General features: G+C 38.4%; 2 protein-coding genes across 6 annotated transcripts in view; both read left to right on the top strand.

Annotated features, from left to right (window-relative positions):
* mapk3 (mitogen-activated protein kinase 3) overlaps positions 1 to 5,781 on the top strand; it is a 44,506-nt gene extending 38,725 nt beyond the window's left edge. Inside the window, exon 9 of one of the 2 annotated variants that reach the window (XM_061885298.1) lies at positions 5,763 to 5,781. The gene's annotated coding sequence lies outside the window, so the exon portion shown is untranslated. Of the gene's footprint in view, positions 3,009 to 5,762 lie in introns of those variants that run through there. The other variant, XM_061885297.1, reaches the window with a different exon arrangement.
* A 160-nt stretch (positions 5,782 to 5,941) lies between these two features.
* gdpd3a (glycerophosphodiester phosphodiesterase domain containing 3a) overlaps positions 5,942 to 11,064 on the top strand; it is a 56,718-nt gene continuing 51,595 nt past the window's right edge. For 3 of the 4 annotated variants that reach the window (XM_061885305.1, XM_061885307.1, XM_061885308.1), the window contains exons 1-2: positions 5,942 to 6,195; positions 9,816 to 10,079. In XM_061885305.1, coding sequence (XP_061741289.1) covers positions 9,941 to 10,079 — 139 coding nt within the window. In that variant the 5' untranslated portion in view covers positions 5,942 to 6,195; positions 9,816 to 9,940. Of the gene's footprint in view, positions 6,196 to 9,815; positions 10,080 to 11,064 lie in introns of those variants that run through there. The other variant, XM_061885306.1, reaches the window with a different exon arrangement.

Below are 11,064 nucleotides of genomic sequence, written 5' to 3'. Positions count from 1 at the left end.
ACAGAGAGCACAAGCACCTGGCCCGTTCAAGCTTGTTGACATCTTCTCTGATTCATCTTGGACCCTCCTTCTCACGCCATTCAATCCATGGTGCCTGGGCCTCCCAGATGGATTGAGTGGCGTGGATGAATGAGAAAATCCTTTGGCATGTTTACACAACGCACGCATTCCTGAGATTTACCAAAGTGAACGAGAGACGCTAAGAAGGAGTTGGGGACGCAACCATGTCCCCCTGACCTCCATCAAGCACCACCTATAACTGGGTGTCACACTACATAGTTAGATGTGCTCCATAATATCTGGCCTGTGCCTGAATGCTTAGCAGTGTCAATGCACAAGTGGTATAAAACACTAAGGAGCCAATTCTTGTCCTGCTTAAGTGACTTGGCATCAATCCTTAGCTCCAAATAGACAACGTAGGACTCTTTCAAGTCCACACAAAGTAAACAAGACGTAAAACAGCCCCCTCTGCTGGCCATTGCATCAACTCACCACTTTTTATAATTCAGGGGTGTCCAAACTTTTCCCACTAAAAAATAATTTATTTCATTTTCATAAGCTACACAAATAGATTATTGTTTGACCTTTAGTGCTCCCCTCAAGTTTCAGTTGTAAAAATGTTAAAAATAAGTCACATAGTATTTTTGTTCTTTTTAATGCTTATGTTTCAATATGTCAATAGAAAAGTATTTTTTAATGTTTTATGGCATTTTTTTCAAAACCCAGTTTGTAAGACAAAACACCAAATATGCAATATTTTCCTCACCAAAAAATATTTCAAAGTAAAATTTTTGATGTGAAGTAATTGGAGCTTTAGATAGATCAATAATTGGTAACATTGATTTTAATTCATAATTTTTTGAGCAAGGACAGTTAACAAAAAATCCCACTAAAGTTCTTGACTATTCAAAATGACTCACAAAAGTGTTAAAAAAATAAGCCATACATTTTATTTTGACTTTTAATGCTTAAGTCGATCAACCTCAGATCTTTCTGCCCATTATATTTTTTTTATGTTCTATGTATAAATATGTATACATATATATATATATATATATATATGTGTGTTTGTATGCATGCGTGTGTGTATGTGTGTTTGTGTGTGTGTGTATATATATATATGTATGTATATATATGTATGTTAATGTGTATATATATGTATGTATATGTGTGTATATATATATATGTATGTCAATGTGTATATATATGTATGTATATGTGTGTATATATATGTATATACATATATATATGTGTATATATTTTTATATATGTATATATATGTGTGTATATGTATATATTTATACATGTGTATATGTTTATATATGTGTATATATGTATGAGTGTGTTAATGTGTCTATATGTGTGTATATATATATATATTTATACGTATATATATACGTGTATATACATATGTATGTACGTATATGTGTATATATATACATATATATATATGTGTATATATATACATATATATATATATATATATATAATATATATATATATATAATATATAATATATATATATATATATATATATAGGTTTGTACTGTTTATGCCCTTTTTGGCAAAACCCTGTTTTTTTTGGCAAACACACTAACTACGCTATATTTTTCCCAAAATATATTTCAAAATTAAATTATTGACGTATTCAAAGCTCCAAACAGCGTTGATTTTGATGCATTATTATTTTTTGGACCGTTTTGTGTAACTAGAGTCCACCGTTTCTCGTTACATTTCTTCTGTTTGCTCTTTCATTTCACTTTTGATGCCTTATTTTACAATCTTCTTGGTAGATAGGTCCCCGGGCCGTACTTTGGACACCCCTGCTTTGTGCGCTCCCATCTCATCTGTTTGGCCATTTGTGGACGCGGTTGCCATAGCGACCATGTCGTCGTCTCCCTGCAGATGGCTGCGGGTTGGCAGCTCGGTGACCACACGGTGGTTGTTGACGTGGCCGCCCTCTCAGGTCAGTCATGGCGGCCGTGGAGCGCCCCTTGCTGGCGTAGAAAGAAAGTTCTCTCAGAAGCCATAGAAAGCACCACGACTGTCCCACTAAGGGGGGTGGTCCCTCCACACTTGCCACGCTTTACTCTAAGGGCTGCATCCTTCCTTCCTTCCCAACTGTGCACTTCCTTTCAGCCACGGCTTTACCTCCCCTTTCTCGGCGCTCACATGACCAATCACATGGCCCAATCAGCACGCCTGCACTTTGTCCTACATCTGCTCCCTCCATGTGGCGCTCAGCTTGAAGAACTTCTGGTTTGGTGTTTGTGGAGTCGTCGTGTAACCTCCAGACCATCCAGTCCAGATGTTTCTGGCTCGGTGTTTGTGGAGTTGTTGTGTAACCTCCAGACCATCCAGTCCAGACCATCCAGTCCAGATGTTTCTGGTTTGGTGTTTGTGGCGTCGTCACGTAACCTCCAGTCCAGATGTTTCGGCTTGTGTTTGTTTGTGTTCCTCACAACTCGTTATTGCAGTGAAGCATCTGTTTCCTTTGGATCTCCAAGCCTGCTTGCTTTTTCTCCAATGTCTGACTGGGTTGCCATGGAGATGGTGTTTTAGCAATCACACACACGTGTGAGGAGTGTGTGTGAAATGTTACACTTGAACACACGTGTCAATGTGTCCAGATATCCTCCTCATTATTATTATTATTGTTATTGTTATTATTATTATTACTACGCTGATTGTTGTCACGTTGGTGAGTTGTTGTTTTTTTTTTTTTACTTCAAGGGAGTTCAAGTTGTATCATTTTTTTTTAACAATTAGAACATTTTCATTGGATTTTTCTTGCTTCTTTCTCTTCTGGGCGTGATGATTATCTACCGTGTTTTCAGTCTTTCTGAGATTTTGCGTTTTTTTCCAAGTTCTTGCTAAGGAGTATTTCCCAAGGAATTATGTGTGGAGGTAGGAGTTATTGAGGGATATAGTCTGTATATTGTATGGATATTAACGAAATAATTAACACAATTAAATGACACCAATGAATAAAACTTCCTGATACAGTTGCAGTTTATTTTTTATTTATGACTGTTTCATGTCCAAAAGTAAGTTTGGTCACCCTCGCTCATAAACACGTCCCAGCGCACCTGCTCCGCCAAAGCACAAGAAGACGCAGCAGGAGGTCACCCTCACTCATAAATATGTCACAGAACACCTGCTCTGCCAGAGCATAAGAAGACCTAGCAGGAGGTCACCCTAGCTCATAAACACGTCACAGCACACCTGGTCTGCCGGAGCGTAAGACGACTTAGCAGGAGGGATCAGTTTGTTTTTTTTGTTTTTACTAAATATAGGAACTTTTCTATATTAAAAAAATTATTCACATCCATATCTCTATTCTTGTTCATTCATACCAATTCTAAATTGATTCATAATTTCAAAAATGTATTTAAAAAAAAGATACTCAAAAAAAATAAAAAAATATAAATTTTAGGCTATCTCTGCTACAAGACATAGCTTCTTTATACTGTAACTTAAAAAAAAAGTTTATTAATAATGCCAAACAGAATTGATTCTGAATCAAATTGTAACCCCAGGAATCGAAATCAGATCTTTAGGTGCCAAAAATTTACACCTCGAACATTCCGTGAGTAATCCGACTTCTAGATCAGGGTTCTTAGCATTTTTTGACCACTTTTCCACTACTCACATATTACTTGATTTGGTATTCAATAAACATATCAATAAACATATCTGACCCACTTATAGTTTACAACCTTGTCAAATGAACTGAAATCATGTGTTGATCACAAATGTTTTTTTTATTTAACATATACAGTAAACCTTAGGCTTAGGTCAGGCTGAATAGAAAAATACATACTATTCAAATATACTGTGTAAGAAAGTACACAAATAATGATGAACAATGAATTTGTATACAATTATACTAAATGAATAATAAATAAAAGTACAAATTAAATTACATTTCACCACTTGAATCATATTTTTTGAAAAAACTTCTCTATGACTTTAACTGCAGAGTTCTTCTGTTTGATGTTGACATTACTGCCACAAGTGGTGGAACAGTGTACTACAACTGAGTAGGGCCCTCGGTTGAGAAATGGATATCTTAGATCAGGGGTCTCAAACTCAATTTACCTCGGGGCCACTGGACGCAGAGTCTGGGTGAGGCTGGGCCGCGAGAAAATATTTTTTAAAAACAATGTTGCATTCTCCTCAGCATGTCTAGTTGTATAATGACTTTTCAAATTGTATTCCTTGTGCAACTTTCTCTGTGCAAATACGACGTCGACAAATAAATTTTGCATCTCCCACTTTTCGTGGAATAGTCTTTGCACATCACTAACCCTTCTCTTCACTGAAGGCTTTGAAAAAGACATGTTTGGGGTTGTGGAATATACCGTATTTCCTTGAATTGCCGCCGGGGCGCTAATTAATTTAAAACCTCTTCTCACTCCTGCGCTTACCAAAGGCATGCAGTAATAGTAATCATGCGCTAATTATTTTAAAACCTCTTCTCACTCCGGCACTTATCAAAGTTATGCAGTAAAAATTTGAGTGTGATGTAACCTTGGATCTTAAATCCTACTAAACAGCTCTTAATCATCTTCCCTTTATGCGATTTCAAATTACCGGTATTGAAATCAGCCTCCTCCATTTTGCAAATGATGACAGGGGAAGTGTCACTCGTGACATCACGAGTTTGGCCAGGCGGTAATACTAAGCATGCGCTAATTATTTTGGGAAGTGAGTTTGACCCAGCAGTAATTCAAGGCGCATACCATATGCCCTGCGGCAATTCAAGGAAATACGGTATTTGTAATTAGCCGACGCACGGAGAATAATGTTATTTCCGCAATTTGTGTCGTCCCGCTTTTCCTCCCTACAGCAACACGACGGTCGGTGGATAATAGCCGGGAAAGTACCAGGATAGCGAGCACAAAAAAGTGACGGCTGCCGGAGTGTTATCCGGTGCCATATAGAAATATATGTAATGTTCGTTGTGTGGGGCAATGCAAATTGAACAATAAAAAAAATACAAATAAGGGTTTTAAATATTGGGGACTGTTATTACTGACGGACAGGTGTAGCGGTGTGACTGCAGCCAGGCACGTAAGAAAACCCTCGTCTCCATAGCAACGTCTCTGTTGCTTTCACTCATTTGCCGCTTTTCCACTAACGCAGGGGTAGGCAACCCAGAACGTTGAAAGAGCCATTTTGGACCCAAATAAAATAACGCTGCCAAGCGCCATTCATATAAAACTTGCGGGCCGGACTAACATTAAACTTTCATATTAAGGTGGGGGCTGCGAAAAAAAGTCTCGCGGGCCGCCTGTCTGAGACCCCTGTCTTAGATGGTGTCGCTCATGGCCCAACAGTGGGCCATGGTCCTATGGTTAGGAAACACTTTGCTGGGTCAGGGGTCTCAAACGTCCTGTACCTGAGGGCCACTAGATGTGGAGTCACCATTTTGAGAGTTACTTGAGTTTGTGTACCAACAGCTGGCGTGACCTTCAGCTATTGGGGCCCTAAGTGCGACCTGGCGGCCATTTTGGAAAGGCTGTTGACGTGAAAATGAATTGTGAATAAAGTATATAGATACAACACAAAAGCTAAGATGTTTTTCTTACATCATGTCATCAAATTTCAAAATGTCTTTGATTCACAATGTATTAAAGTCCCCCTCAAATCGTTTTATGTTTCAGCGTGTGGCCCCTCGTCATTAAAGATGTTTCATCGAATGCCAAAATCGGTTTCTGACAGTGTTACCTAATGTCTTTGTTTTGTTGTGCTGCTAGTTCTCTGTTGGATTTTCCTGCTTCACAACTTCACGTCGCCACGCCTCAGTACGCCGCCATGCACCCGAACATTCCGTGCCAGGAAGACATGGCACGCTCCAAGGGAACATGCCCCAATCTTGCCTGAAGATGAAGATGTTGAAAATGAAGATGAATGTGTTGAAGATCAAGATGGAGATGATGAAGATGAAGCTGTTGCTGTGTTGTGCTTACATGCAGCCAAATTACCTTCAGTGTGACTGTTTTTACTCTCGCATTCCAGCTGCCACTCCGGCTTCCTCCCACCTCCAAAGACATGCACCTGGGGATAGGTTGATTGGCAACACTAAATGGTCCCTAGTGTGTGAATGTTGTCTGTCTATCTGTGTTGGCCCTGCGATGAGGTGGCGACTTGTCCAGGGTGTACTCCGCCTTCCGTCATAATGCAACTGAGGTAGGCTCCAGCGACCACCCCGCGACCCGAATGGGACAAGCGGTAGAAAATGGATGGATGGATGGATTCCAGCTGCCTTGTGCCCTGTTGTCCCTACTCTACTGTAGTTTACTTTACTATACTGGACTCTACTATACTCTATTCTACTCTACTTTAATCTACTATACTGCACTCAACTTTACAATACTGTACTCTACTGCACTCAACTGTACTCTACAGTACTGTACTCTACTGTACTCTACAACACTGTACTTTACTCCACTATACTGTACTATATTTTACTGAGCTTTACAATACTTTACTTCACTGTGCTTTGCTGTACCTTACTGTACTGTATTTTACGACACTACTATACTTGACCGCAAAATACTTTACTGTACTCTACCACACTCTACTGTTCTCTACTCTACTGTTCTCCACTGCACTCTACTTAACTGTACTCTATTTTACGGCACTCTGCTGTACTTTTTTGTACTCCACTGTACTCTACTTTACTATACTCTATTGTACTATACTGTATTCCACTGTGCTGTACTCTACTGTACTGCACAGTACTCCACTCTACAGTACTGTACTGTACTGAATTATGTTTTACGCTGCTGTACTTTACTGTACTGTACAGTCTTCCAGAGTGTTATAGCGGTATAGCTCGGTTGGTAGAGCAGCCGTGCCAGCAACTTGAGGGTTGCAGGTTCGATTCCCGCTTCCGCCATCCTAGTCACTGCCGTTGTGTCCTTGGGCAAGACACTTTACCCACCTGCTCCGAGTGCCACCCACACTGGTTTAAATGTATCTTAGATATTGGGTTTCACTAAGTAAAGCGCTTTGAGTCACTTGAGGAAAAAGTGCTATAAAAATATAAAATATAATTCACAACTTGTGTGTGATATCATGTGCAATACAAGCATTGAGACAGACTAAAATGGATTATTAAAAATGGATTCTTAAAAGAAAAGTTTGACCATTTAGATTAAAGTTGGAAATTAGCCTAATATTGCATGTTTCCATGTATTGTCCATGTTTTCTTTATAAAAAAAACCCCTGTGATTTACAGTCTTAACAAATGGTGATTCAGCACTACTCATAAATAGATTCACGTTTGAGTTTGAGTTTGAATTTGAGTTTATTTCGAACATGCAAGCATACAACATGATACATCACAATTTCCAGTTTTAATACCCACTGTTATTTTCTGTTTGACTCAAGACTGCAACATCAATATTGTTGTATTAGGACACGCCCACTTAGTATAACAACAAATCAAGTTCAACCTAATTATCAGAAGTAAGAAATGTCATTGCAGTTTGATTTTAATTTAATAATTGGTTATTTTTATTTATGATTGATATACTTTTTCTTTATCTTCAAAATTTTCATACTTGGTCTTTTCAATTCTGAAAAGACAGAAGTCTGAATCTGAAAAAGAGAAACAGAAAAAAATGGAAAATGTAAAAACAAAGATTTGAAGACAAACATATACTCAATTATAATAATATTATTTGACTAATGTAGATGTGAATATTATTACACAATTATATCAATATTATATTATAATATGTGAATATTTAATGTTGACATGAATATTATATTACGTGAATATCTAACGCCAATATGAATATTATTATAATACCATGTGCATATCTAATTTAGATACGAATTTTATTACAATATATGAATATTCAATCTCCATCCTTCCATCCATCCATTTCCTACCGCTTGTCCTTTTCGGGATTGCGGGGGGGGGGGGGGGGGATGGAACCTATCCCAGTGTATATGAATATTGAAATTATATGAATATTTAATGTAGATATGAATATTACTATCATAAAATCATGTGAATATTATCAATATAAAATATAAATATTTTATGTAGCTGTGAATATTATTAATATAATATGTCAATAATTTATGTAGACACGAATATAATTCAATATTAGAATTATATGAATGTTATTATTATAAGGTCATATAATTTATATAACATACATATGTTGTTATTATAAAATATTAATATTTATTGTAGATATGAATATTATTATTATTATTACTTTTATAATCATGTATTAATATTTAATGTTGATATTAACATATCATATAATGATGCAATTATAGTTAATATGATATATGAATATTCAATGTAGATATGTACATTACTATAATATGATATGAATTTTATATGAATATTTAATGCAGATATGCATATTATTATAATTGATATGAATATTATCATTAGTATTATGAAATTAAACAACGGATGTCTGTTAACTTTTTGCAACTCAACTCTAAGAAAACTGAGATGCTGATTATCGGTCCTGATAGACACAGACACCTATTTATTAATACCACTTTAACATTTGACAACCAAACAATTGCACAAGGTGACTCGGTAAAGAATCTGGGTATTGTCTCCCACCCAACCCTCTCATTTGAGTCACACATCAAGAGTGTTACTAAAACGGCCTTCTTTTATCTCCATTATATCGCTAAAATGTGTTCCATTTTGTCCACTGGCGACGCTAAGATCAATATTCATGCCTCGATTACTGTAACGTATTATTTTCGGGTCTCCCTATGTCTAGCATTAAAAGATTACAGTTAGTACAAAATGCGGCTGCTAGACTTTTGACAAGAACAAGAACGTTTGATCACATTACATGACTTTAAGGTTTTACTACTTACGTATAAAATACTACACGGTCTAGCTCCATCTTATCTTGCTGATTCTGTTGTACCATATGTCCCGGCAAGAAATCTGCGTTCAAAGACCTCCGGCTTATTAATGATTCCCAGAGCCCAAAAAAAGGCAGCTCCCTCCATCAGTGTGTGTGTATGTGTGTTTTAATGGGTGAATGGGTAAATGTGGAAGTAGTGTCAAAGCACTCTGAGTACCTTGAAGGTAGAAAAACGCTATACAAGTACAACCCATTTATTTATTTACTTAATGTAGATATGAATATTACTATGGTAATATTATGAGTATTATTGTAATTATAGTATATATGATTATTTAATGTAGACATTAATATTATTATAATAATATGATATGAATATGGGGCTTCATGGTTAGTCAGAGGGGTTAGTGCATCTGCCTCACAATACGAAGTTCCTGCAGTCCTGGGTTCAAATCCAGGCTCGGGATCTTTCTGTGTGGAGTTTGCATGTTCTCCCCGTGAACGTGTGGGTTCCCTCCAGGTACCCCGGCTTCCTCCCACCTCCAAAGACATGCACCTGGGGATAGGTTGATTGGCAACACTAAATTGGCCGTAGTGTGTGAATGTGAGTGTGAATGTTGTCTGTCTATCTGTGTTGGCCCTGCGATGAGGTGGCGACTTGTCCAGGGTGTAACCCGACTTCCGCCCGATTGTAGCTGAGATAGGCGCCAGCGCCCCCTGCGACCCCAAAAAGGGAATAAGCGGTAGGAAATGGATGGATGGATGCTATGAATATTATGATATGAGTATATTATTATAAAATATTAATATTTAATGTAGATATGAATGTTATTATTAGGTCTGATGGAGGACCACACAAAGGTGTGACATTCCAGAGAGTGTTGTTGCAGGAAAGGTAAAGGTGAGCTCTTAGGCACAAGCTGGTTTTTCATTAACTCACCTTTACAGCTGCCAGCCTCTGCCCTACCTGTTCTGCAACATTTTCGACCTGCACCAAAAGCTAGAGGAACGAGTTGTCTTCTGCACGCTGAAGATTGTGCACACAGGAAGTTGACTTGTATCTCCGAGGAGAAATGAGCTGCTTTTGGTTCTTCATGGTCCCGGCATTGGGAGGGTACCTTCTGGTCTCCTGGTTCCTGCTGAAGAAGCCCCACCTTCTCCACACGAGGAAACGCACGGCCTTCTACTGCACTCACATCTCCCACAGAGGAGGTAGGATTCTCGCTCGGGGAGATGCGAGTTATTGTTGAAATTCAACTTGTGGCGACGCCTCAGTGAGTGTGGGGCACATTCACTACCTGTACTCTGCACTGATACTGTCATAGAGCTCATCTGATTACATTTCACTTGCTGGAATAATAAATAGCAGGCAGCACAGTAGAACAGGGGACAAAGGTCCAAAGGACATGTGGTTAGGACATGTGCCTCACAATACAAAGGTTCATGGTTGGATCCTGCGCTCGGGATCTTTCTTTGTGGGGTTTGCATGTTCTCCCCATGACGGCATGGAAGCTGCTCCGGCTTTCTCCCACCTCCAAAGACATGCACCTGGGGATAGGTTGATTGGCAACACTAAATTCGCCCTAGTGTGTGAATGTGAGTGTGAATGTTGTCTGTCTATCTGTGTTGGCCCTGCGATAAGGTGGCGACTTGTCCTGGGTGTACACCGCCAGCACCCCCCGCGACCTCGTAAGGGACAAGCGTTAGAAAATGGATGGATGGATGGAATAATCAATGGCACAAATAATTTGTTCCTATGCTTTGAACCTTGCGGCTTATAAAACGATTTGTCCTCACTGACAAACATAATGCAAATAGTTTTCAAAAGACATCCAGCACCCCCTGCCAACCCAAAAGGGACAAGCGGTAGAAAATGGATGCTATGGAGCCCTCTTTTGGACATGTTGACTAACTGCAGGTGCAGCTGGGTGAATGTCTACAAGGGTTTTTCCTGCTCTTTAAAGCTTTGAACCGAAAAGTATAGTGCTTTTTGGTCTTCTAGCCGTCCTTAGCATTTCTATTTGTATGGATTCTTCATAAAACATTTGTAAGTTTTACAATATAACTACAACAATTCTTACTTACTAAAGCAGGACTGGTTTAGTACAACACTTTCCAACCATGATGACTTGTTTGACCCTGACCCTGACCCTTGTTTGTTCAAACTGCCTCTTCATTTAAAAGAAGTCAAATTTTT

This window comes from Nerophis ophidion, linkage group LG23, assembly GCF_033978795.1.
Source record: "Nerophis ophidion isolate RoL-2023_Sa linkage group LG23, RoL_Noph_v1.0, whole genome shotgun sequence".
NCBI lineage: Eukaryota > Metazoa > Chordata > Actinopteri > Syngnathiformes > Syngnathidae > Nerophis > Nerophis ophidion.
The sequence above is the reverse complement of the archived record's forward strand: the minus strand, read 5'-3'. Positions and strand labels throughout refer to the sequence as shown.